Consider the following 27,211-nt stretch of genomic DNA (forward strand, 5'->3'; position numbering starts at 1 on the left):
CAAATAACGAAAATAATGTGATATAATAATGAGTTTGATGTCCTTTATTCAAAGGAAATAAATCCATGGATTGGGGAGTACACTGCCTCACTCTTCCCAGGGATTTTGGACAACAGCAAGTTTTCGATAGCCTTAGTTCTCTCTTCTGATACTTAGCACTATGCCTGGCATAATTGTTGATTAGTTACTTCTGTAATGAGTAAGCTTTCAAGGTGAACCTTCAGTATTTCCTGAGAATTAAGTTTAGTTTCCCCTATTGTACCTGTTCTTTTTTTTTTTTTAGGAGGAAAATATCAAGTTGGATAGAGGGATCCATTATGTTTGATACCCAGTAGTGTGACAGTACTTAAAAATGAGTATGATCACACCTAAAAGTAATAATGTTACCTGTAAATTATAGCCCAATTAAAAAAAAAATTTTTTTAATGTACATGAGTATTTGGTGCTGATTTTCCAGATTTGAAATCCAGAATCCTTAAGGACAATTCCAGCAGAGTGTTGGGAAGTGAAAATGAATTGGGAGCATAGGCATAATGTATGTTCCCTTAGGAATCTTGAAGGGGTACTGAGAACTCGAAAGAAACTACATTCCCACACATCATACATCTGCTTACTCTAGCAGCAGTCTTACTAAATGCTGTCTGTCGTCCAGGTACCGTGCAGGGGTCCGAGGCTATCAGAGCAGAGGAGCAGTTGACTCTGCAGGCAGGGTGGGTGGGCAGGATTTGAACCAGGAGCTGCAGGGAAGTGAGAGAGGAAGCCACTAGGACAGATCAACCCCAACCCCATTTCCTTCCCCTGCAATAGGCCCTTCCCTCCAGCTTTGCTCCTGCCTCCCCCAGCCCCCATGCTGCCCCCAATCAAGTTAGAAAAGATTTCTCAACCTTCCCCCCACCATGCACCTCTTCAGTGTTGAGTAAGTGGATGTTTTGCTAGATAAATAACCTGACAGCTGTGACAGTTTGGAACCATGATTAGCTCACAGGTCTTCTTGGACATTTCCCCTGCAATCTCTTGCTTTCTCTTCAACAATAAAGTCACTGTGCTCCGACACCTAGTTATTACCTCAGTGAATTTCAGCTCTGGATCTCTGCAGGATGTGGTATAGCATCAGTTTATTTATATGGGATCTCTGACTGCTGGGCATATTTTATTAACTGCTTTCGATTTAATGTACTTTTAAGGTTTTACTAAAAATATCCTTTTTATTTTGGCCTACAGTTGCTTTTTGCTCACTAAAATGTGTTACATTCCTGTTAACATGATTGATGATGTTTTTTTCTTTTCATTTCTAGTTATGAAAAACCTCCTCCTGGGCTTATCAAGGTCAGTGTGAAGTTTGTGCCTTTGGTCATCCTCTTAGACATATTTGACTCAGTGCTCAGGCTCAGTAACTTGTTATGAAAACTTGTTGCATGTGATTTTGAACGTCCTTTTATGGAACCCTGCTTCGTCCTGCAGATGCCAGTCGGTTCATACACTTGGGGCTTTCTGTGTGCAGCCTGTGCCTTTGTAGAAATGTTAGCAGCCGTGTGTCTGTTCCCTAAGAAACGGTGGCAGGCCCACATGTTCCTCAGAGATCAGACCCCTTCTCCCTCCCTCTCTCTCGCTGTGGCTACATCTTCTCACAGCTGTGCTCCTTCTCTGACTTGCTGCTGGTTTCCTGAGTATCATTAGCTCAGAGAACAGTAGTCTCTGGGGAAACTGGAAGGTCTTCTGGTCCAGCCCCTGGTGCAGGACACCCCCCTGTCCACCTCCACCCCTGGCAGCACCTGGCCCTAGAGTCCAGTCTCTCTGCAGGAGGGAGACCTAGAGGCCTCCATGGAGGCTAGAACAGCTTTCTGCTTGCTCACATTCAGTGAAAAGAAAAGATTATTACAAACCCTTTTATTATAAATTTAATATTCATGGGAACTAAAAAAATCAGATGGTTAAAAAAAAAACCTTTATTGTGTGACAAAGTTATTTGGTGATAAAACACACTTCATAAATATAGCAGGTATGAGATTGTAAAAGTAACAGTGGTTTCCAAGGGAAAATAATTGTTTTTAGTTTAACATGTTATTTTTATTATTTTAGGAAATGTTGTTTAACTCTATACTTTGCTTCATTCCACAAGGCTTTTAAGGTAGCAGAAAAGTTTGTGAATCTAATTTTTGTAATCTAGAATTAGGATTTGGAGCCCACAAATCATTCCTAAGTGAACAATACTAGTAATCTCTCAGAGTAGCTATATCATTTTCATGAGATAGTTCTTCTGGTACATTTATTTCTGGTTTTCCTATCAAATATAATTTGTCTTTCTTTTAGTACTTGAGAGGGTGACTTAGGATGACATGGGCATGTCCAGCCCATGAGAAAGCCAGGCAGTTCTGTGTTCTGAAGCAGGTAGGAGAGAATTCCTGGGCTTTTTTGCCATGTCGTGTACACGCTGTTTCGTTTTTTAGGAAGATGAGACTAAGCCAGAAGACTGTATACCAGATGTGCCAGGCAATGAACATGCCAGGGAATTTCTGGCTCACGCACCAACGAAAGGACTTTGGATGCCACTGGGGAAAGAAGTCAAAGTTATGCAGTGTGAGTACAGGAGAGTTGCAAGTAACACTCTTCTGTACACGCAAGTTATACACCACGATTTACAAAGCGTGTTTACTTTTTTGTTGTTTAATTTGTTGTCACCGCAGCCCTGTTAACTCAAGGCATAATCTCTGTTTTATAGTTAAGGAAGCCGATCTTACATATGTGTTAGTAGTCTGAGCTAAGAAGTAGAGGAGAGCTTTAACTCCAGGGCTTCTGACTCCAAGGGCAGTGGTCACCCACAGGACCACAGCTGCCTTTGGAGTTTACTCTTCGGCAATACTCCAGTAACAAAAAGGATATTCCGTAGTAGAAATGCCAGGAAGGACAAGGGACCTTTGGGTCTTGCATCATCATTCACCACCACACCCCCACACCAGTGGTGTTAAGGTTTCAACCATGTAACCTGAAAAGAGCTGTGAGCCCAGAGGATGGGTCCAGAACAGTGTGTTCATGCACGCCCCCACCCCACCAGGGCCGCAACACCTTCATCCACCTTATGTGGTATTTAGTATTTGAAAAAGAGTACTGCTGCCTTTTAAAGATATTTGTATAAAGATTTTTTTGGACATAATTAAAATAGCAGTTCCTAGTCCCTTTCCCCTATTTGCCTTACCCTACGGGTAACCATGTAGACCTCTCTAAAGAATATTATTTTTATGGAGTGCTTGGGTAGCTCAGTGGGCTAAGCCTCTGCCTTTGGCTCAAGTCATGATCTCAGGGTCCTGAGATTGAGCCCCGCATTGGCCTCTCTGCTCAGCGGGGAGCCTGCTTCCCCCGGTCCCCACCCCCTGCCTGCCTCTTTGCCCACTTGTGCTGTCTGCCAAATAAATAAATAAAATATTTTTTTTTAAAAAGAATATTATTTTGGGGATACTTGGATGTCTTAGTCAGTTATGCATCTGCCTTTGGCACAAGTCATGATCCCAGAGTTCTAGGATCAAGTCCCACATCAGGCTCCCTGCTCAGCCAGGGGCCTGCTTCTACCTCTTTCTGCCTAATGCTCCCCCAGCTTGCTCACTCTCTCTCTCTGACAAATAAATAAATAAGACCTTAAAAAAGAAGAAGATTATTTTGGGGACACCTGGCTGGCTCAGTCAGAGGAGCACGAAACTCTTGATCTCAGGGTCATGGTTCAAGCCCCACATGGGGTGTTGAGATTACTTAAATAAAACTTTAAAAAAATATTTTGTAGTTTATCTCCATGTATCTAAGACAGGGTTATATCTTGCCTCTCGATTTTTTAGGTTTCTTCATTAACTGTTGACTTCTTACTCGAGATTTTCAGCTTTTTTTTTTTAAGATTTTATTTATTTGACAGAGAGATTGATCACAAGTAGACAGAGTGGCAGGCAGAGAAAGACAGGGAAGCAGGCTCCCTGCTGAGCAGAGATGTGGGGCGTAATCCGAGGACCCTGAGATCATGACCTGAGCAGAAGGCAGAGGTTTAGCCCACTGAGCCACCCAGGTGCCTCAGATTTTCAGCTCTTTTTTATGTGCCTCCATCCCACCTCATACATATTCTTTCTGTCCCCCATTTTCCCAATACCTTATTATCATAATTTAGTTAAATCTTTTGTGTAAATTTAATTATGATTATCTTCAGAATTGAATCATATACTAAACCACTATGTACTTTATATACTAAACCACTATGTACTTTATACACTAAACCACTGTGTACTTTATATACTAAACCATTATGTACTTTCATACATTCTGCATGTTTTCTTTGCCCTGCAATTAATAGTTGTCTTTTTGTTGTTCTTGTTTTTGGTTTTTTCTGTGTACTGATTTCTAATTCAACTCCTTCAGATGCTTAAGGTATTCTGTTGGGTTTTTTTCCTCCTGAAGAGATTTGTTCCCCGTGCTATCACCCAGGGACCTTCTGTCACCTTCAGTTTCCCTTAACATCCCTCTTGTGTTTAATCTCCTATTTGCTGTATCTTGGGTCTTTTTTGTTATATTCTCTTTCTGTGGTAGAACACATTCTCCAGCAGCTGAGAAATGGGTTTATGGAAGATAAAATTTTCAAGACTATATTTTTCGGGAAATATCTCTATTTTGTATTTTTAGTTTGCTATTTAGTTAGAATTCTGTTAAAAACAAACTTCCTTCAGAATTTTTAAGGCATTGCTCCATTGCCTTCTCATTTGTAGAATTGCTATTGACAAGTCCAAAGTAATTAAGATTCTGGATGCTTTGATGTAACCTGCTTTTTTGTTGTCTTTGGTGTTTTATTCTTCCTCCCTAGAAGCTTATGAAATCATCTTATTCCCAGTGTTCTGAAATTTCACAAACTGTTTCATTGATTATTTCCTCCCCTCTGTTTTCAGTTCGGTTATTCAGATGAAGGACTTCTTAGATCGATTTTCTAATTTCTGATCTTTTCTCTCCTATTTTGTTTTCTGCTCTCTAGACTATTTCATCAAGGTAGCTTCCAATCCTTTGATTAAGTTTTTTATTTCAATTCCAAAAGCTCTTTTTTCTTCTATGATTTTTTATTCTTTAATTGTTGCAAAATGTTCTCTAAGGATGTTAATTTTTTCTTCTCCTTAATGTTTTTATTTCTTCCAAATTATTGTTTTCTATTTGTTTTTTCACCTTTTTCATTTAGGAAGACACTTTCAGGTGATTTAAACAACAGAAGCATATTGTCTCAGAGTTCTGAAGGCTATCAGTCAAAAATCAGGGTCTGAGCAGTTTGGCTCCTTCTGAGAACTGTGAGGGAAGAATCTGTCCCAGGCCTCTCCAAAGATCCTATCTCACAATGAGGTCACATTCTGAGGTACAATGAGGTCACATTCTGAGGTACAAGGGATTAGGACATTCAGCATAATGGGGACAGGATAGAGGGAGCAACACAGTTCAAGCCAAAATACACTATTTAAAAAAAAAAATCACACTTTGATTTTTGCACAGGATTGCTCAGTAACTACTTGGCTTATTTCTAAAACCCAAGATTAAAGGATGCTTGAGGAAACAACTGATTTATGTTTTCTGGTGTCTTACATGGTTCATCCACTAATTGCATTTGCTTTGGAAATTGAAATCTAATGAAGAATATCTTTAATATGATCTGATACTTTATCTTGATTAAGTAAAACTACATCATCTTACAGAAATATATCCCTTTTCTTTGTTTTTAGGTTGGCGTTGTAAACGGTATGGTCACCGAACAGGCGACAAAGAATGCCCTTTCTTTATCAAAGGCAACCAAAAGTTAGAACAGTTCAGAGTAGTAAGTAAAACCCAGAGTTTCACTTTACATTTGCCAGAGGTGGTGAATATCTGTGACTCAAGCATTAATCAGTAAAAAGCAGGTTAACATGAAACACATTCCCCAGGGCCTTTTGCCCAAAGTATCTGGTATTAACTCTGTTAAACTGACTTTGTATGACAGATTAGCTCATTAGCAAAAAATTAATTTTTATTAAAGTGTTATTTCCTTATGCCTTGGGAACACTGATTTTGTTTTCTGAAAGGCATTGTTATATATCCCGTGACTTTTTACTTATATAAAAAAAAATCTTGTTTCATTACTAAAATAGTGTTCTAGTCCGGTCTTTGTGTAAAGATTAAAATATCTGTTATAAACTAGATATGTATGTATAAATGATATATCCTCTTTGCATGACAGTAAAACAGATGTCATTTCCCCACTTTATTTTCACAGTCACCTCCCAGGGTTGTTAACTCACCATTCGGTCACTGTTTCAGTCAGCTTAACTATGCTGTTACCAGAGAGATTGGCATTATCACCATATATCAAACCAGAGTCCATAAATATTTGAAAACTTTGAAAAACTTTGAGACATTTTAAAAATTGTACTTTCATTTAAAAAATTGGGAGAAAATATTCTGGAGAAATCAATGCTACTTGGAATAGCAATTTTCCAGTATCCAGTTTATAGGTAAATCAGTGCTAACTCTCAAAAAAAGGAACAAATTCATATATTTTTTTTAATTTTTTTTTTTTAAAGATTTTATTTACTTATTTGAGAGAGAGACAGGGAGAGAGAGCATGAGTGAGGAGAAGGGCAGAGAGAGAAGCAGACTCCCCGTGGAGCTGGGAGCCCGATGCGGGACTCGATCCCGGGACTTGGAGATCATGACCTGAGCCGAAGGCAGTTGTCCAACCAACTGAGCCACCCAGGCGTCCCAAATTCATATATTTTTAATTCAGAAACCTAAATTCTAAGAATAGATCCTAAGACTCTAGCAAAATCAATATATATAAATTTTTAAGAATATATAAGGAATTATTCAGAATTATATCTGTGAAAAATAGACTAAAGAGAATAGGAAACAACTGCAATGGCCAGCATACCAACATAAGTACTGTAACATAGACGTCATATAGCTTTTAATAATTGTGTTTGGAAGAATATGTAGTATCATAGGAAAATGTTCATGAAAACATAAGTGAAAAAAAAGAACAGAATTATATATATATAATGTGATTATAATTTTTTGTAAATTACAGTAAGTAGAAGAAGCACACTAAGATGTTAGCAGTAGATATCTCTAGCTGGTAAGAATATAGATATTTTTAACTTTTTTATCCTTGATATGAAAAATTTTTACTAAACATTTTTAAAGATAATTCACTTACCGTAAAATTCAGTCTATGTGTAGTCATATTTTAAGTACTTTTAAATCGAGAATACATTTGCTTTACTTTAACAAAATTGACATGTTACAGTAAGGATTTTCACACTTGATTTTTTTTTTTTAAAGATTTTATTTATTTATTTGACAGAGATCACAAGTAGGCAGAGAGAGAGGAGAAGGCAGGTTCCCCACCAAGCAGAGAGCCCGATGCAGGGCTCAATCTCAGAACCCTGGGATCATGACCTGAGCCGAAGACAGAGGCTTTAACCCTTTAACCCACTGAGCCACCCAGGCTCCCCGACACTTAATTTTTAAAGTCCAATATTGGCTGTCTCCAGAGCAAATATGCATTACATAGCTTGATGGGGATAGCTCCACATCTTTTCTGGGCACATACATATGTTCTCATAGTTCTAAACATGAGTTATTCTTACATATCATTTTCCAACTTGTTTTTATTTAATAACCCTTGATCATCTGTCCACATAGAAGAAAGAGAATTACCTCAATACCTCTAACCTTGAGTAATATGTAATAATGATTCTGCCATGTTTGATATCCTTAAAAAGTCTATTCAAAATATATTTGTATAATTGGAAAATCTTTTTTTTTTAACTTCCATGAGTTTGAAGTAATGGTGACCCTTAGCAAGGATTAGAATGTATTAAATATAAAATTACACAAACAGGAAAAAAAATCTGGTTTCGGTGAAATATGGATTTAATTTTTATTTAACTGATAATCCATGGATGCTAATGCAACCTTAACTTTTTCCCATCCTCAAGGCACATGAAGATCCCATGTATGACATCATACGAGAGAATAAAAGACATGAAAAGGATGTAAGGTGAGATGGCCCTGGTGCTAACAATACCCCCTTAAAGTCTGAAATTATATAAAGTTGGAAACAACCGTTCCAGTATTAGATGAGTGGTTTGGTAATTATGGTACTTCAACTGTGAACTATTTGGAAGGCAGGAGTCATCACAGGAAAAGCCAGTGGGTAGGGAACCTGCAGGCCAGCCTCATTCCATTTGGGTTAGCTTAAAGTAGTGGGCTTGGTCCTGCCTGCTCACATCCTGATGGATAATAACTTAGTTTATCTTTAACAATATGAGCTATTGTTAAAAATTATCCTTAGACATGATTTAAGATAGGGTAAAGAAAGGAGAGGGTTTGTTTTTCTCAGACTAGTTACACGGAGTTCTAATTTTAAGGAGGTAGTTTACCTAGTATGAACTCGAGCAGTTGTGGGTGGTTGGGGGGGTGATGAAGGAAAGGAAGCATCTGTTCAAAGTTATGTAGTAAGAACTGGAAAAACATGCAGCAGTATTTAGGACAGTGAAAAGACTACAGAATGGCTTGTGCACTGGGTACAGTCCTATCAAGGAGGCACTGGTGTGGACAAGAATGAGGAAAACATGCAGAAACAAAAATTGGTACAGTGTTCAGTAAGGTGGTTATTCATGATGTTTTTTACCCTCACTGCTGCTCTTAATACCACTTTTATCTGTCTTTTTTTCAAGTTAAATTTGGTTCTTTGGTTAATCTTCTATGTGTAGGATACAGCAGTTGAAACAGTTACTAGAGGATTCTACCTCTGATGAGGATGGAAGCAGCTCTAGTTCCTCAGCAAGTAAAGAGAAACACAAGAAAAAGAAGAAGAAAGAAAAACATAAGAAAAGGAAGAAGGAAAAGAAGAAGAAGAAAAAACGAAGGCATAAGTCTTCCAAGTCAAATGAGAGTTCAGACTCGGACTGAACAACTCGACTTTTTCAACATTCTCTTCTCCCACATCAGACACTGCGGCCAAAGACCAGAGGCGTGCACTCCAGGAGGACTAGGATAGAGCAGGGTATTTGGTGTCCCGCATGTGAATTCTCACCTGCCTTCCAGCAGAGATGTGACCCCAGGAGGGTGAGTTGTACTTTTCTGGGCGCTAGCTCTGGACAGCGGCTGATGTCAGGCAGGAGAGCTTTGTCCAGTATCTTCCTCCCGCTGATCCCTGCAGTTTGTGATTCCTTCAAGTTGCCTCTGCCAGGGTGGCCGGACCAAGGAATGAGTCTCTGAGGACGCTCCAGGTGCTGCTGCAGCCTTTCCTCCCCAGGGCGCTACTTAATTCCCAGAGACTTCAGGTTTGACTTTCCTCTGTTGTTCAGGATAATAAAAGCTTGTTATTTATTTTTTAAAGGTATTTATTTTTTATTTCTGAATAATACATTAATGTGCTCCAAATTTAAAAGGAACATAAGGTTTAATCATGAAAATTCTTTCTTCTTCCTTTCTCTCCTTGCTACCCATCTCCCTTCCCCAGTGGCTACCAGTTTCACCAGGTTCTTATTTGGCCTAACAGAAATATTTTATGTATCACAATAAATATAGGGTTTTTTTTAACATAGATGCCATAAACACTCATATGAACATTGGGGGCTTTTTTTTTAACAGCATAAAGCAAATTATTTTAAGTACATTTACCATTATTGCACCAAAAGGTATGTGTTTATAATCACCTGAGATGGTTTATTACTTGACGAGGAGGGGTTCCTATAAAAGCAATGAAAAAATCTCATGTGGCTACACTGTATTTCACTTGCTTGGATCTTACTGCATGTGTCCCAAGACTTTTCCCAGAGTCACTAACTCAGGAAATTTTTAAGAATATAGAGGAATTAAGGGCACCTGGGTGGCTCAGTATGATCTCGGAGTTCTGGGATTGAGCCCCATGTTGGGCTCTCTGCTCAGCAGGGAACTTGCTTCCCCCCTCCCTCTGCCTGCCTCTCTGCCTACTTGTACTCTCTGTCTGTGAAATAAAGTTTAAAAATACATTTTTAAAAAAAGAATATAGAGGAATTATTATATGGGTATATATATTATATAATTATTATACGGGTGTCTATATATATATAGACACCCACATCCCGAAACAAATCCCTCACTTCCTTCATCTTCCTGCTGATTAAACACAGCTCCTCTATCTTTGTGCCACAGCCCATCAGTGTGGTGCCTGCAGCTAAGGGAGAGTAATTCTTGATCTTGACTGAACCATATAGAGATAGATCATCCAAACAGGTGAACAACAGGGGCTTTTCCTGTTTTCAGGGCCCCAGTGACTCTTCTCCCATTTCTGACATCTCAAATGGAGCATTTTCCACTCCTATCCACGAAGGCATTACAAGCCCTCACACCTCCCTTTACCAAGACATCCTACCAATCAACCATTATAGTTGTCGTAGACAGAATTCTAAAATGGCCCCTAGATTTCCCACTAATTTCCCGGACAGTTAATATGAATTTTACTTCCGTGATTAGATTACTTTCAAGCACAAGGAAAGGGAAATTATCTGGATGTTCCTAATGAAATCAGAAGAGCCAGAGTTTTCTCTGGCTGGGAGCAATATAGGAAATCAGATTCTAGGCCTGTGAAACATCCCTTGTGCCACAGCTGACTTAAGGATGACAGGGCTATAAGGTAAGGAATGCAGGAGACTGTAATTACTACAGCAAACCCAAATTAGAGGCCCCTGATCAACACCAGCAAGGAAACCGGAAACTCTGTCCTATCGCCAAAGGAAACTTAATTTTGTAAACCTCAACGACCTTGGATGCAGAATCTTTACCCAGAGCCTCCAGACAGGAGCCCAAACTTGCTGACATATTGATTTGGGTCTTGTGGAACTCTAAGGAGAAAACCCAATTGAGCCTGCCCCGACTTTCGATCTACAGACTATAAGATAATAAATGTTTGTGTTAGCCATTAAGTTTGCAGTAATTTATTAGACAGCAACAGAAAACTAACACTATGGTTTAATCAGGTTTCTCTTCCTGTCAGGCCAGTCTCCACTGTGCCCTGGAGTGGAAGGCAGAGTAAGAGCACTGGCTCTGGATCCACACTGCCTGGTTTTGGAAAACAAGCTACACCATTCATGAGCTATCAGATTGTGCAAGTTGCCTGACCTCTCTCTGTGTCATTTCCTTGACAGCTAATATTTACCACATAGAATTATAGAGATTAAGTGACATGATAGTTGTCACTTCTAAACATCTAAAACACAGTTTGGAACATTTCAATTGCTAAATGAATGTTAGTTGTTCCTGCTGCTACTGACACTATCATCATTCTCTATTCCTGCTTCCTCATGGATTCTCCACTCCTGAATCTGTACTCCTGCAGATTCTTCCTTTTGACTGCTCTGTTGCCAAGGGCATTTAAAAACTGTTTTGAAATTATAAAAGGAGGGACACCTGCCTGGCTCAGTCAATAGAGCGTGCAACTCTTGATCCCACAGTTATGAGTTCAAGTCCCATGTTGGACATGGAGCGTTCTTAAAAAAAATTTGTGTTTTAGTAAAATTTTAAAAGTAATACATGATCATAAAAATTTCCCAATTCAGAGCCATTACATCCTAAAAAGTGAAAGGAAAATCTGCTTCAAATGGTTTTAGAAAGCCTTAAAGATCTCTTTAAAAATACATTACCAATTTTTTTAATTAGTTTTACATAACTGAATAACACTATGAATATGATTCTATGACTTCATCTCATTTACCATATCTTGGCAATCTTACTGCTTACTACAAGCTTTAAATGGCCACAAAACTTGGTGAGAATATACTAGTTAAATAGTACATTTATCTGTTCTTTGTACAATTCAGTTATTTCTTTTTAATTATAAATCACCATTCATGATTTATGAGAAATCATGTTTTATGAGATTTATGAGAAATATGTATTTATTTGGGGGGCGCCTTGGTGGCTCAGTGGATTAAGCCGCTGCCTTCGGCTCAGGTCATGATCTCAGGGTCCTGGGATCGAGCCCCGCATCGGGCTCTCTGCTCAGCAGGGAGCCTGCTTCCCCCTCTGTCTCTGCCTGCCTCTCTGCCTACTTGTGATCTCCTCTCTCTGTCAAATAAAATAAATAAAATCTTAAAAAAAAAAAAGGACATTTAAAAAAAATATATGTATTTATTTGGTTGTTGTGGAGGGAGAATGTTCCCTGTCCTTCAAGGTCCTTCTAGCTGGACTAAGAATTGAACTGACATGAGACAGAATAACAAGAGAAAATCAAATACAGTTTCCTATGTATGAAATTTCAGACAGTGAAGGGATAAGACACTTAACAAGAGCTCAGGAGAGGAGTTAAGGGACTGAGCAAGACATTAACAGGGAGGGGAGAGATGTTTGGAAAATAAAGGCTCCCCTAGTATACAAATAAGTAGATAAAGAGGAAGCTGTTGAATAGCACTCTTCCTGGTACAGGCAGGCAGTTGGCGGTAGGGGGATGGGGTAAAGAACTTTTCCCGATTCTGCTGGGTTTTGATTGCTTTTAACTCAAAATAACATGCATGTTAAAGTGACCCATTTGGGGCAGCGTGCCCTTGGTCCCCTACATGCTCATTCAGATGACCAATATATTTCTCATACACATTTGGTTTTTATCCAGTTTCTGGTTCACATCTCCCCAAAACACTTGGAATTTCATGACTGAGAAGAGCTATGAGAGCATCTTTTCTTATCTTTTTCTTTCTTTCTTTTTTTTTTTTTTTTTAATATTTGGTCTCCTGTCCCCAGTTTCTGAAATCACGTCAGAGACATAAAGGCAAAAATGGGTGTTTTGATACAAGCCCCTTTTCACCACAACTGGTTTATGTTTATGAGGTGAATTTTAGAAAACACCTAACGGTGGGGACTGGTTGCTAGGAGTACCAACCTTGTACAGCATCAGGAATTCTTCAGTCCCACCCCACCCCCTACCTGATTTCAGGGGAGGGTAAAAGGGCTGGAACAAATGAATCACCAATGGGCAATGATCTATCAATTATCCCCATATAATATGGAGCCTCTAGTTTGTTTGGAGAGCTTCCAGAAGAGTAAATACATGGAAGTCCTGGAAGAGTGGCACAGCTGAACAGGACATAGAAGCTCCTTACCCCTTCCCACATACTTTGCCCTCAGCATCTGTTCCTTCTGGTTCCTGAGTTACATCCTTTTGTAATAAATCAATAATCTAGTAAGTAAAATGTTTCTGTGTGTTCTCTGAGCTGCTCTAAGCAAATTAATCGAACCCAAAGCAGGGGACATTGGAAGAACCTCCAAACTATAGTCTGTCTGTCAGAAGCATAGGTGATAATCTGGGCTTTTGGGTGACCATTGAAGAGACGTGGGGCAATCTCGTAGGACTGAGCCCCTAACCTGTGGAATCTGATATGTCTTTCCAGGTATTTAGTATCAGAGTTAAATTGTAGGACACCCTGCTGGTGTCCTGAGAATTCACACACTGGATTGGTTCCAAATCTTTCACCTTCCCACAAACACTGTAATGAAAATCTAGCAGTAAATATCTTAGTATGCATGTGTGTGTATTTCAAAAGAATAAACCATTAATAGTGGAATTGCATATTTTAATTTTCACATATACTACCAAATTACTCTCCAAGAAAGTCTGTACCAATTTTCAAAACCTTTCAGCTCTCCTAAAGAGGTCCATTTCCCTACCCAAGAGCAACTATAACTGAAAGGCTCTTTCATCCCTTTAAAAAAAAAAACAAATCCTGGGGCGCCTGGGTGGCTCAGTGGGTTGGGCCGCTGCCTTCGGCTCGGGTCGTGATCACGGGGTCCTGGGATCGAGTCCCGCGTCGGGCTCTCTGCTCAGCAGGGAGCCTGCTTCCCTCTCTCTCTCTGCCTGCCTCTCCGTCTACTTGTGATTTCTCTCTGTCAAATAATAAATAAAATCTTAAAAAAAAAAAATCCTCCTTTGATCCCTATCTGTTTAGCTCTTTCCTCTCCTTTATAGTAGGGATTTTGCTTTATTTTGTTTGGGGTTTGTTTTTTTTTTTAAGGGTTTTTTTTTTTTTTTTTAAGATTTATTTTGTGGGGTTAGGGGGAATGAGTCAGGGTGTTGCAGAAAATAATCACACCAGCAAGAGACCAAGTAATACTCAGAGAAGTAGGAAAACTCAGATTTATTTTATGTCGGTAGACCCAGATGAGTTCATACTCCGAGTTCTGGGCCCTGGGTAATGGGGTTATAGAGCTTTTATAGGGGACTGCAGGCAGTCAGGTTCCACGGGCTATGCTGACTGCTGGTAGGTGGGGAGCAGGGGTTGCTTTAGGCAGGAACAGTAGTGCAAAGAGCCTGTGGCCGGAAGCCTGATTAAAGAAGCAGAAACTGTTGTTTATCTCTTGCTCCCAGTAGGGCTTTGGTTTTCTCTAGATTATTATTAGTAACTTTCCATTTTCTGAGGCCTCCTGGCCTGGGCCTGCTCAGGGTAATTTTCCTCTTCAACAAAAGGGACAGAGGGAGAAAATCTTCAAGCAGACTACCCACCAAGCATAGAGACCAACTTTGGGGCTCAATCTCTTGAGTCACAAGGTCATGATCTGAGCAAAAACTAAGCATCAGACACTCAACTGACTGAGCCACCCAGGAGCCCCTTAAAAATTTTATTTTTAAAGTAATCTCTATACCCAGTGGAGGGCTCAAACTTGTAGCCCCAAGATCAAGCATTGCATGTTCTACCCATTGAGCCAGCTAGACATTCCTACATCAGGGTTTCTGAACCTTGGCCCTACTTATTTTAGAGACTAAATCTTACTTGTGGGGGTCTATTCTGCGCACTGTAGGATATTTAGCATCATCCCTGGCCTCTACACACTAGACACCTCTAGTACTACCACTCCTCACTTGTGACAACCAAAAATATCTACACACAAAGGAATGAAACTGGACCCTTATACCACACAAAAATCAACTCAAAATGAGTAAATATTTAAATTTTAAGACCTAAGGGGCACCTGGCTGACTCAGCTGGTAGAGCATGTGATGCTTGATCTCAGGGTCATGAATTCAAACCCCATATTGGACATAGAGTTTACTTTAAAAAATAATAGTAGTAATAATAATAAATAGATAAACAGATAATGTTAAGACCTGAAGCTATAAAACTCCTATAAGAAAATATAGGAAAAAGCTTTTTTTTTTTTTTTAAGATCTTATTTATTTATTTGACAGACAGTAGGCAGAGAGGCAGGCAGAGAAAGGGGAGGAAGAAAGCTCCCCGCCAAGTAGAGAGCCTGATGTGGGGCTCAATCCCAGGAACCTGGGATCATAACCTGAGCCAAAGGCAGAGGCTTAACCCACTGAGCCACCCAGGGACCCCTAAGAAAATGCTTCTTGACATTAGTCTTAACACTGAGGTCTTGGATGTGACACCAACACATCAAACTAAGAAAGCTTTTGCACAACAAACAATTGGAATGAAAGGGCAATCTATGGAATGGGAGAAAATATTTACAAGCCATATCTCTGACAAAGGGTTAATATACAAAATACATAAAGAACTCCTACAACTCAATAGCAAGAAAACAAGCTGATTTTAGAAACAGACGAAGGAGGGGTGCCTGGGTGGCTCAGTTGGTTGAGCAACTGTCTTTGGCTTGGGTCATGATCCCAGGGTGCTGGGATCAAGCCCCATATTGGGCTCCTCTCTCGGTGGGGAGCCTGCTCTTCCTTTCCCTCTGCCTGGTACTCTGCCTGCTGGTGCTCTCTGTCAAATAAATAAATAAAATTTAAAAAAAATAAAAATAGACAAAGGAATTGAATAGACATTTCCCTAAAGAACCATTAAGTACATAAGAAAAATAAAATCAGGGTTTTTTTTTTAGGTTAATGTAATACAAATCAAGAGCACAATAAGATATCATCTCATATTAAGATAGCTATTACAAAAAAGATAATAAAGGTTGGTGAGGATGTGATGAAAAGAGAACCTTTGTACACTGTTGGTGGCAATGTAAATGGGTGAAGTTGCTACCAAAAACAGTATGGCAGTTCCTCAAAAACTTAAAAATAGAATTACTTTTTTTTACTAATCCCAAGTCTAAGTATATATCCAAGGTATTAGAATCAGTATCTTAAAGAGGTACTGCACTCGCATGTTCACTGCAGCATGATTCACAATAGCCAAGACATGCAGACAGCAAAAATGTCCATCAACAGATAAATGGGTAAACACAATGTAGTATTATTTAGCCATTAAAAAAAAGGGAAATCCTACAGCTTGTGACAACATGGATGAAAGAGGAGGACTTTATGCTCACTGAAATAAGCCAGACATGGAAGATAAATACTACATGACACCATATGAATCTAAAATAGTCAAACCCATAGAAACAAGATGATAGAATGGTGTTTCCCGGGGGCTAAGGTGATTGGGAAACGGGAAGGTATTAGTCAAAGAGTAAGACATTTTACTTATATAAGTAAGTCCTAGAAATTGACTTTACAGCATAGTGTCAACAAGTAATAATACTATATCATACTTAATATTTTATGAAGGAAGATCTTATGTTTGCTCTATATATGTAGTTTTATACATATATATAGTGAGTTTTTCATATATATAAATATATAGAAAAAGTTATATAGAGAGTGTGAGAGAGGAGGAGGGAGGGAACGAGAGAGAGAGCATGTATGCATGCAGGAACAAACATTTGAAGGTTTATGGCATAGACTGTGGGGAGTATTTTCATGGGTATATGCTTATCTCTAAATGCGTCAAGTTGTATATCAATCATACTTCAATAAAATGGCTTAATAATAAGATAAGTAAAATGTATGGAAACAGCCTCAGTTGGGAGTCACTGCTTGAGCAGTTTCTTGAAAGAATTGCCTATACAGTTGACCCATGACACCATGGGTTTGAATTCTGTGGGTCCACTTATATGCAGATTTTTTTTTCAATAAATAGAGTAAGCATATTTTCTCTTATGACTTTACCACTTTTTAACATCCTTTGTTGTAAGAATACAGTGTATAATACATACAACATACAAAATACATGTTCATCAATCATGTTACCTGTTAAGACTTCCAGTCAACAGTAGGCTATTAGAAGTTTGGGGGTAGTGAGGATATACTCAGATTTTTGAGCAGAGGGTTGACACCCTAACCTCTGTGTTCAAAGATCAATTATATTTGCTCTCTTTATATACTTTTTTTCCTTACCCATCATGCTCTTGGATATACCGCTTAGATTAGTACACTTGGACTTCCATAACAAAATACCACAGAATGGGTACCTAAACAACAGAAATAGATTTTCTCACAGTTCTGGAAACTAAAAGTTCCACATTAAAGTGCCAGTAGATTGATTTCTGGTGAGACGACTCTTTCTGCTTGTAGACTGCTGCCTTCTGAGCCCTCACTTGGCCTTTCTTCTATGCCCACACAGAGTACTCTGTTAGCTCTTGCTTGCCGGGGTCCAGCCTCGACAGGTCCAGGTATCCCCAAAGGAGGGGCAGTGTTGGCAAGAGGAATGAGAGAACCACACAGTGAGTTTTGGTCTGTGTAGTGAGTTTAGGCATCTCCATCTTTATTCTGATTTTAGAGCTTCTTATATAGGCAGTTTACTTGGGGTAGGGGGTTACATTCATGCAAAGAACATCAAGGGACTCAAGCACTCATCAGATAATTTCTCTTTGTTCAGTACATGTTATTCTGGTTAAGCTATAATGGGTACAGACTGGCACCAGGGATGGGGGACAGGGTCTGGCTTCTTGAGTAATTATGTCCCTCAGAAAGCCATGGAAGGTAGCATAAATATGTGCTTTTTGGTAAAAAAAAAAAAAGGGGGGGGGTTCCTGGGGTCTGCAGGAAAACAGGATATAGATTAATGGAAATGGAGAAGCTTTACAGATGAACTAGATAGTAAGGAACTGCAGAAAAACAGGACGTAGATTCATGGAAAACGAGAAGCTATCTGGAGGAACTAAGTATATAGGAGAGAAGTAGGAACAAGAAGGCATTACCTTTGCGGGAGACAGGGTGTATTTCAATGGCTCGGCTTGGGAAATCACTGGACAAACATCATCCTAGGGAGGAAACCGTCTATCACAGTACACATCTAAAGTTCTCCAGTATCCTAGGTACAGAATAATTTACCTCCTTGAAGTTGCTCCGGCCCACAAGCCTGAGAGATGTTTGTGGCAGATTAACAAGGGGCTCTTTATTTGAAAGAGATACAGGGATCAGAGAAAAAGGCAAGAGACTATCAGACCGTGGTTATCTGCCGAGCTAATCCGGCCCTCGGCAGGATTTGGCCTGCATCAAACCTTAACCTAGTGGGGCAATGCCCTCAACCAGGCCTCATGGCTCCCAACACTTGCTCTTTTACTCCTTTTGGATCTTATGGTCTCACTTAACCTTAATCATTCCCTTAAAGGTCCTATTCTCCAGATGTAGTCACACTGGGTGATAGGACTTCAACATATGAAGCTTGGGACATAATTTAGCCTGTAACATCTCTGGAAGTGCTCTTGCTAGGAGCACCAGTATTGCAGTTGTTATCAAATCTAACAAATTCTTTCCAGTCCTTTCTTAATTTTTTTAGCATTTGACATTGTTGACCACTTTTTCACGAAAGATCCTTAGCAACTGGATTTCATGGCACCTTTCCAGAGCTCTAATGTAACCATCTCATTGGCTGCTCCTGCTCACCCTCTGGTATAACTCTTGGCTTCAGTCCTTTAAATATCAATGTTTCTCACAGTTCTGGCTTAGACTTTCTCTTCACTCTTCTATTCTCAGTGACTCTTACGGTTTAAAGTATCAGTATTCTGATGAACACTCTCCTGGGCCCTAGACTTATTCACTTTGATGTCCTGTGGGCACTCCACCATTCTATTGGCTCTCAAGCAAAATACCTTCAGCTTATTTTTACTCTAAAGATGGTGCTACCAGTCACCTCAATTCTGAGTCAGAAGCCTAGCCCAATCCCTCCCAAAAGCTCTCAGCTCTTCCTCCTGTGTGCTTCTCAATACTTGAGGCACCTAGTGCACTCTAAAGTGACTATTTCCTTGCCTGAATGCCTGCCAATCTGGAAACTTGTTGAGGGCTCAGAGTATGCTCCCTGTTATATCCTCACCCTCCAACACACTGAATGACATATTGGTGGATAAATTCTCCAGATGGAACAGGATTTGGAAGTACCAGTGGACACCATACTGCACCATGTGTGTCCACATACTCATGAACCGCAGGCCCAATCCCACACATGGTATTAGATGGAGGATGGGCAGTAAATTACCCTGCCAATTGAGAAGGTAGTTTGAAACCAGAAAACAAAGCAAGCAACTCCATACAGTTTACAATTTTATTTAGGGTAACTCACTGATGGGATCAGATGGGGAACAATCCAGGCATCCACCCAACTATTTTCCATGAAGTCCAGACTTTAGTCCCCAGATTTTATAGAGCAAGGGGATGTAGAGGGCATTGTGGTGAAGGCAAAGGCTCTGATATGTAGCAGACATGATGCAATCTGTGCATGGTAGGGTGGGGTGGGCATAGAAAACTGTTATCCCTAGTAGATATTTTAAAAATTAACTACATAGGGGCACCTGGGTGGCTCAGTTAAGCATCTGCCTTCTGCTCAGGTCATGATCCCAGGGTCCTGGGATCAAAGCCCACATGAGGCTCCCTGCTCAGCAAGAAGCATGCTTCTCCCTCTCCCACTTCCCCTGCTTGTGCTCGTGCTTTTTCTCTGTCTAAATAAATAAATAAATAAATAAAATCTTAAAAAAAAAAAAAACCTATATAATGGGATACACCATAGAATGTACAGCAATTATCAATAGCACAAAAAATGTACACCATGATTCAAAGGTGCGACAAGTACACCTGCTACTATACTTCATGTGTCATGTCATGAAAGTGAAAACAGCACATTGGGTATAAACAGAAAACCTTATCCAGTCATAGGTGGGGATATAGGATGGGGCTGGAGTTAAAGCAGTCCTGAGCTGGGAATAATGCAAAGTCCTAGATCTTTACATAAAAAGAGCCTTGGAACACTCTTTTTCTTCCCTCCACAGCATGGCTATCATGTTTTATATTTCACTATGCTATCTACAGAAGTATTATGTGAGTATAAGGAGTTACAAATACAGAAAGTATAGGTTCACACAACTTAATGTAGAGACAACACTGGCTGGTGCCATTGATGTATATTCATAAATGCCTCCAGAGAGGCATTATTGGTCACACACCAATAAAATCCCACATCTGCAACACCACAAATGCTACCATGCATTGTCCTTTCAAATATAGGAAGTCTTCAGCCACATATAAATCTTTTTGTTACCCAGTCAGACTTAAACTCTACCAGTTACTGAGACACTATTGATTACAAGTTGACCATCTAGATCTTAGGTTTTAAAAGCATAAAAGAACTGTTTCCCTAAAGTTTTCTTTGTTTCAAGGAGTACAGTGGATGGAGCTACAGAATACACTAGTACAGACAACCCCTGGATATATCCATCAGTGAACCTACTTTATGCCTGGTTTCCATTTATACGAGTAAGGTATCTTCACCATACCCAGGGTAGTTCCTGTTTATGGGGAATTCGTTATCTCTTTATTCCATCATCACTCCACCATCCTTTTCCCCATATTTAAAGGTCCCTGGAGATTGTAAGACAGTAATATACATGACAGAAGTATTCATGAATCATCCAACTCTATTGGTGGTGTTACAAGTGATGTGGCCATTTGAGAGGCAAAGAAAATGCTTAAGAATCACACACACATGCAATTGAATTTATTTGCTGAATTGTGCCTTTTAATTCCTTTTTAAATACCTCTTAAATGCCTTTTAATTTAATGAAAGGCTTTGCAATATCACGTTTTCTTTTTGTTGGTATAATCGCTTTATTAGTTCAAATCAAGGAACTTTAAGCCATCATGATGATGCACTACTTAGTTCTTCTATTATGTAGCTGAAATTCAGCAATTTCATTCCTCTGAAATAACAGTAGAATAATACATTTCCTTAAATTGATTGTATAACAGACTCCACCTCCACAGAGAATCATTACTAACGTTGTTAGTTTCCATCTTTAGGAGAAGGTGGAAGGTCACAACATTTTTGCCTTGGTTATCAGACTTCCTGTATAACCACTGCAAGGCAAGATGGTCTTTAAAAGGCCACGTACCGCTTACTCCCTGACACCCCAGGTCTAGGGGTTGAAGGTGTGGCAGGGATACTCAACACCAAAACTCAAGTCTGAAGGTGAGCCTGTCCTTTAGGCTACTAAACCCCTAAGGGAGAACCTGAACTTCCAGTACCCAGCTCTGCCACCTCTAAACTGGGACACTTTAAGTGAAGCCACTGGGATAATTTACAAAATCCCGTATAACCCATAAGAAACTACCATTAACAGCTCTGGGAATTAAGTGTGGAAAACCAGCATAAAAATGACATTCCACAGAACTGAAAGGCTTTGGCTCCAATCAACTTGTAAGCGAGGATCTATAGAACAACAGGTCTGTTACCCAGTCAGAATGCTGCCATTTTTCACTGCCCACAGGCAGTGTTAGTTTTTGGAGGGCAGAACATACCCTGACTAGGAAACCCCAAACAAAGTCCTAAAAGCCAATCATGAGACACCCACCTTGGGCACAAGATAGATACCAATCTCTATACCTGCTGTACAGGTAGAGAGCATCTGCCTCAAATCTGTCTGAAATTCATAAGGTACCTCGGTATTCCATCTCTTAGTTACCTAAGGGAAGAAGGCACTCATACATTAAATTATCCAAGTTGCGGGGCGTCTGGGTGGCTCAGTGGGTTAAGCCGCTGCCTTCGGCTCAGGTCATGATCCCAGGGTCCTGGGATCGAGTCCCACATCGGGCTCTCTGCTCAGCGGGGAGCCTGCTTCCCTCTCTCTCTGCCTGCCTCTCCATCTACTTGTGATTTCTCTCTGTCAAATAAATAAATAAAATCTTAAAAAAATAAATAAATAAAAAATTATCCAAGTTGCTTAAAAACAAAAGGAAAAACAGAAATCAAAAAAACATCCTTCAAAACAAACAAACATCTTTCAAGAAAAATCTACCATTCAGGATACTATTCTGTATCATTCTATAGTCCAGAAAAACAATCATTTGAAAACAAACAAACAGTAATAGACACAACCTAGACCATTCGGCCTGAAAATTATAATCTTAGCTATGTGACCAAGAGTGAACTGAAGTTATCTTCTTCACAGGGCTGTGATAGGATGGAAAAAAACATGTACACACTGATAGGAAATGAGAGCAGAGGCAAATAAGACTTTAAGAAGACTAAAGGTAAGATCGACAGTGTTCTGGTTTAGAAACTAAGGCTGGAACTTAATTAAATTTCCCCGGGGGTCCTTATGCGTCCCATTCATCACTTACTTGCTTTATCTCATTTTTGCTCCCCAGTATAATCATCCCCCACGCGGTACATTGGGCCCTTCCTACTCTTTTGAGCCCTCTCCCTAAACATAGGGTGATCCAAACTCAAGCTTCAACCAGGTGTTCATGACCTGCTAGTCCAGTCCTCCCACTGACAACTACACAGTAAAGCAAGACAACTTTCTTTCCCAAGCTTCCTTGTCCATGGATGTTATCATTTTCTCTAGGTACAAGTTCAAACCCCAGCCTTTTTTTTTCTTTTGACAGAGATAGAGAAAGAGCACAAGCAGGCAGAGCAACAGGCAGAGGGAGAGGGAGAAGCAGGCTTCCTGCTGAACAGAGAGCCCAATACGGTGCTCAGTCCCAGGAACCTGGGATGATGTCCTGAACCAAAGGCAGACGCTTAACTGACTGAGCCACCCAGGTGCCCCTCGAGCCTTTTTTTTTCCCTTAAAGAATCAGTTTTGTTAATGGATTCTCTGAGATTTTACCTTTTACTCCCATGTGAGTTAGGATCCTTTATATCCAAAGTTCAGTTAAACTGACTTTATACAGGGGTTTCAGCCATATGGACATGCTTCAAATTCCTCCTCCACTATACTGCCAGCTGAAGAGGCCTAGAGCACATTTCTTCCTGTCCCTTCTCCATTCAATTTGCTTTGGGCACTTCCTTACTGCCTACAGGACAAAAATCGCAAAAGGAAAATTTCTACTATTTTAGCCCAGTCTGTTTAGACCCACTTGCCCAACTTGTCACAGGTCTCCCTTCTGGCTGATTCTTCTCAAGCTCAGTCCCTGAAACAAACTTGACCTCTCCTGGCTCACCAATCCAGCTCTTGCTACTGTCTCCAAACCACAGCCCCCAAATTTGTATCAAAATTCACCGCCTCCACAGGGACTGCCCTTTCTCAGCAACTTCACCTAGCTCTATGTGCATGACTCTTTTCTCTTTCCTTTACCACCACCCAGCTTTCCATCAACTCCTATAGCTTTGTTTCAAATTACATCACAGTTTCCTAGAATGTAGGATCTCAAACCTGGATTCTCTCCCAATCCTACAAACATGGGCACCTACAGTTGTTTAAGAACATACTTCCAAAATAAATAAAATCTTTTTTAAAAAAGTATTTCTTCATTATCTTGAGAGACAGAGATCACAAGAAGGCAGAGCGGCAGGCAGGGGTGGGGGAAGCAGGCTCCCCGCCGAGCAGAGACGCCAATGTAGGGCCCAATCCCAAGACCCTGAGATCATGACCTGAGCCAAAGGCAGAGGCTTAACCCATTGAGCCACCCAGGCGCCCTGAAGAAATACTATTGATCTATGGCTGCCTTTGCATCCAGGACCCAGTGGGGAACCACCACAGACAACCATGGAATGAGTCCATTAGTCACTTACATTCCCAGGTCTTGGGAGAGACTCTCTTGGACTCTAATCACTCCTGTACAGCCATGGTACGTTCTCCTCGGAACCTGCCATCCTGTCCTGTTACTTTGCACACCACAGGGATGCTCTCGTATTCCCCAAGATTTAACCTGTCCTTTTCTCTGGTGCTCCACACAATAAGTTGGGGAGGAAGAGAGCACTCAGCTGGCATCCTGATAAGCCTGCCAACCTCATGATTAATCCGCCCTTTGGAAGACATCTCACAGCTCAGTGGACTAACTTTTTCCAAGAGGCATTCTATCTGATACATTTCATCTTCAGCTTCCTCTTCCAAATCATAGTCTTCTAAATCGTTGGGAAGTACAGTGTTCAAGGTACCATTTTTCTTCAATAAATAGACTGTGTTCCCACTTGAGAAGTTTCTCAGAGACTTCTGCTTCCTGCCTTTCAGTTTTTTAAATCTTTGCACACTTTTTGAAGTTCTCATGATCCTCCTCCTCAATCTCATCATTCATGGTCATTTCTTCTTCATCTGTGTTCAGTCTCCCATTTCTGATGGTCCTTCTCCGTGATCCCTTAGTTTTGCAATCTGGAAATGACTCTTCCATCGTTGGAAGGCATTTGCTCAAGGGATCTCTCCAGCTGTGCATCCTGCCACCAGCTCCTATCACACTGAATCCCTTCATCTACCGGCCTGCTATTCATCTGGGCCAACTAGGCAGAGCTAGACACATGCTTTGAGCAACTGTCCCTCTTCTCTCCACCACCTCTTCCAGTTCTCCACATATGAATTCTTCTTCTGTTGTCTTTTTGCTCTCTGATGAGGACTCAGGAGATTTCTCATGCTCTGCATCCTGCCACTGGCTCACATCACACTGAATGCCTTCATCGACATGGCTGAACTGGGCAAGGGAGGTAGGTGGGAGAACATAATTCTCAGGGTAGCTGTTGCTCTCTACAACTTCAACTTTGCCCACTTTCACAGGGAAGCCACGGCCCCCACTACCATTGTCTGGCATGCTTTCCCCAAAGTGAATAGGACTCCAGGTTTTGAACTCTAGGCTCAGGTCCTCAATGGCTTTATTGCTGGAGCAGACTGGCCTTTCCTGCTGAGCTTATCGCCATCTCCAGAAGACTGGCACAGACTGGAATTCAGAGTATCCTGGATTTCGTCTCTGTCTTTTGCTTCATCTAGAGAGGACAGGAATTGGAGAACAGCTGCATAGCCTTTTTCTTTACCCAAGTTCATGTCCATGATGGAACCCAACTTTACCACCTCATCACTTCTTACACCATGACACTGTTCCAAACACAGAGTGCTTTCTTTGTCTTTACACATAATGCCATCTGTACCTTCGTGACAGTTATGAAGCACACTTCTCTCCCGAGAACTCTGTGAAATCCTACAATGCTGCACCATGATGTCTGGCATGGCTTTACCATAAGCCAGGTCATACAAATGGATAGTTTCCTTCAAAGTCTCCCACAGCTATGTTACAGAGGATCCTTTGCATTGCTCTAGCCCCACTTTCCCTTTCTCACATGCATAGTTTACTTGAGGTGGTGTTCTATTTATGGTGTTAGGAGAAGGGTTCTCACCATGTAGCTGCTGCTTCTGGGCAACAGAAGACAAAACTCCATCTGTTGCTTGAGGAATGTTTTCAGTTTCTGTGTCACTATTAGAAGTTGGGATACTGGTCACCATATCACCTTCTGAGTGGGTGTCTTGTTTCTGAGACTTGCTTTTAGCCTGATGAGGTTCAGTCTGAGTCTCCTTCATCTTCATTTTCTACACTGCTGGAACTGTGCTGTGGAACAGCACACTGCTACACTGTGCTGGACTGTGTTACACTGCTGGAACTATGCTGTGTTACAAAACATAGGTCTTTGGTTAAGGGCAGTGGGCAATGGGGACTACGGGATGAGGAAGCCAGGAGACTCACTGAGTATCACTGAATATGGGAAATACAGACTTCCATTTCTGAAACCTAGGGTGAGAACACAGTAGTTAGCCACTCGGTCTCCTGCAGCCAGTCACAACATTCAGCCAGGATGCAGCCAGCTGACCACACCAGTTGGTCAAATATGCAGTGTTTTCAACACCAATTGGTAGCTACTGGCCCCTACTTCTCCATGGATATCCTCAGGATTTGACAAGGGAAAGGGCAATGACCAGAACCATGGGGCCTCCAGTACGTTCCTTCACCACGAAAGCAGGCATCTGTTCTGATGGGTTGGTCGCCAGGCTATCAGATAGTCAGTGTTTTATGAATCACCCCTACTTAGTAGTGACTCTTTTTCAGAGAGACCTAGCACCCAGGAAGAGTAATTTAGGATTGCTGTGGCTGTGGAAAGAATAATTATGTCAGCTCTTATAAAGCAAAGAAGAACAAAAGTTCTTTGTATGTACAGGCCTTTCTAAACCTTTTTATTCAGCACTACTCATTCACAGACCCATCTTCCCCTGTTTTCCAGTCTTCAGAAGTAAAGAGGGCAATGGTGCCAATAATGCCAGACACATTTCTGTCATACAAATTCATGTGGGGAATGGCATTTGATTTCGTAAGACAGATTTATACAATTGACAAAGATAAAACTTCTAAGTCTATAAAAGCAATAGTTAACTGAGATCTGCATATAGCAGGCAATTTACTCAATATGGAGAGGTTGATCTTATGAAGTAAATTTCGCTGTTGGAATGCACCAAAATGCTTCTTGGACCTGGCCTAAGGTATTTATACATACATGTTCATGAATTTCTTCCTTTATTGAAAGGAAGCAAACAAGTCTCAGCTTGGACCTCAATATGGTCTACAGAGGTTAGAAGTCAACAGAATGAAGTTCATGTAACTACAGACAGACACAACTTCCCACCATACATGTTGCACTATATCACACATTGGAACAAAATACCTTAATAGCAGGTCCCTGTCACAGTACTCTATCAGTCATCCACTACAAAAACTTAGAGGTTAGAGCTGGGGTTTTTTCCTTCCCCTCACTGGTCAGCAAAATCTCTTGCTATTCTTTAATACCTTCCCCCTTCCATTACCATGCAAAGGACTTCAAGTTTTCTCCCACATTTTTACATCAATAACTACTAGTCAATTTCTTGACCCAACTTCCTGATATACCATAGATTAATGATCCATACTACTACTAGAATTATCTTTCTAGCCCAATTCTATCTAGTCCCTCACTCCAGGGAAAGTAGTTGAAGGGTGTGTCACTGCCAGTGAGGAAATGAGGAACAATGACCACATTTCTTAGGATCCCCAAAGGTCCTCATTATGTGATGTCACTCTTTCATCTCATTGCCCACTGCCCTTAACTGTAGGCTCTAGTTATATGTAGGTTCTCCCACAGGCCGACTACTCTTCACTTTTCTGGGACATCCTCTTTCCATACTCCCTTCCAAC

General features: G+C 40.5%; 1 protein-coding gene and 1 long non-coding RNA gene across 6 annotated transcripts in view; one reads left to right on the forward strand and one right to left on the reverse strand.

Moving 5' to 3' along the window:
• The window catches only part of RP9 (RP9 pre-mRNA splicing factor), a 23,750-nt gene extending 14,369 nt beyond the window's left edge, over positions 1-9,381 (forward strand). For both annotated transcript variants that reach the window (XM_082691792.1, XM_082691791.1), the window contains 5 exons: positions 1,296-1,326; positions 2,448-2,577; positions 5,727-5,818; positions 7,977-8,038; positions 8,754-9,381. In XM_082691792.1, coding sequence (XP_082547918.1) covers positions 1,296-1,326; positions 2,448-2,577; positions 5,727-5,818; positions 7,977-8,038; positions 8,754-8,952 — 514 coding nt within the window. In that variant the 3' untranslated portion in view covers positions 8,953-9,381. The remainder of the gene's footprint in view (positions 1-1,295; positions 1,327-2,447; positions 2,578-5,726; positions 5,819-7,976; positions 8,039-8,753) is intronic.
• Positions 7,302-27,211, reverse strand: part of LOC309844676 — a 24,716-nt gene continuing 4,806 nt past the window's right edge. For 2 of the 4 annotated variants that reach the window (XR_014300808.1, XR_014300809.1), the window contains one exon: positions 7,302-9,339. This is a non-coding gene — a long non-coding RNA (uncharacterized lncRNA). Of the gene's footprint in view, positions 9,340-19,177; positions 19,509-23,457; positions 25,781-27,211 lie in introns of those variants that run through there. The other 2 variants (XR_014300810.1, XR_014300811.1) reach the window with 2 other exon arrangements.

This window comes from Mustela nivalis, assembly GCF_964662115.1.
Source record: "Mustela nivalis genome assembly, chromosome: 12".
Taxonomy (NCBI): domain Eukaryota; kingdom Metazoa; phylum Chordata; class Mammalia; order Carnivora; family Mustelidae; genus Mustela; species Mustela nivalis.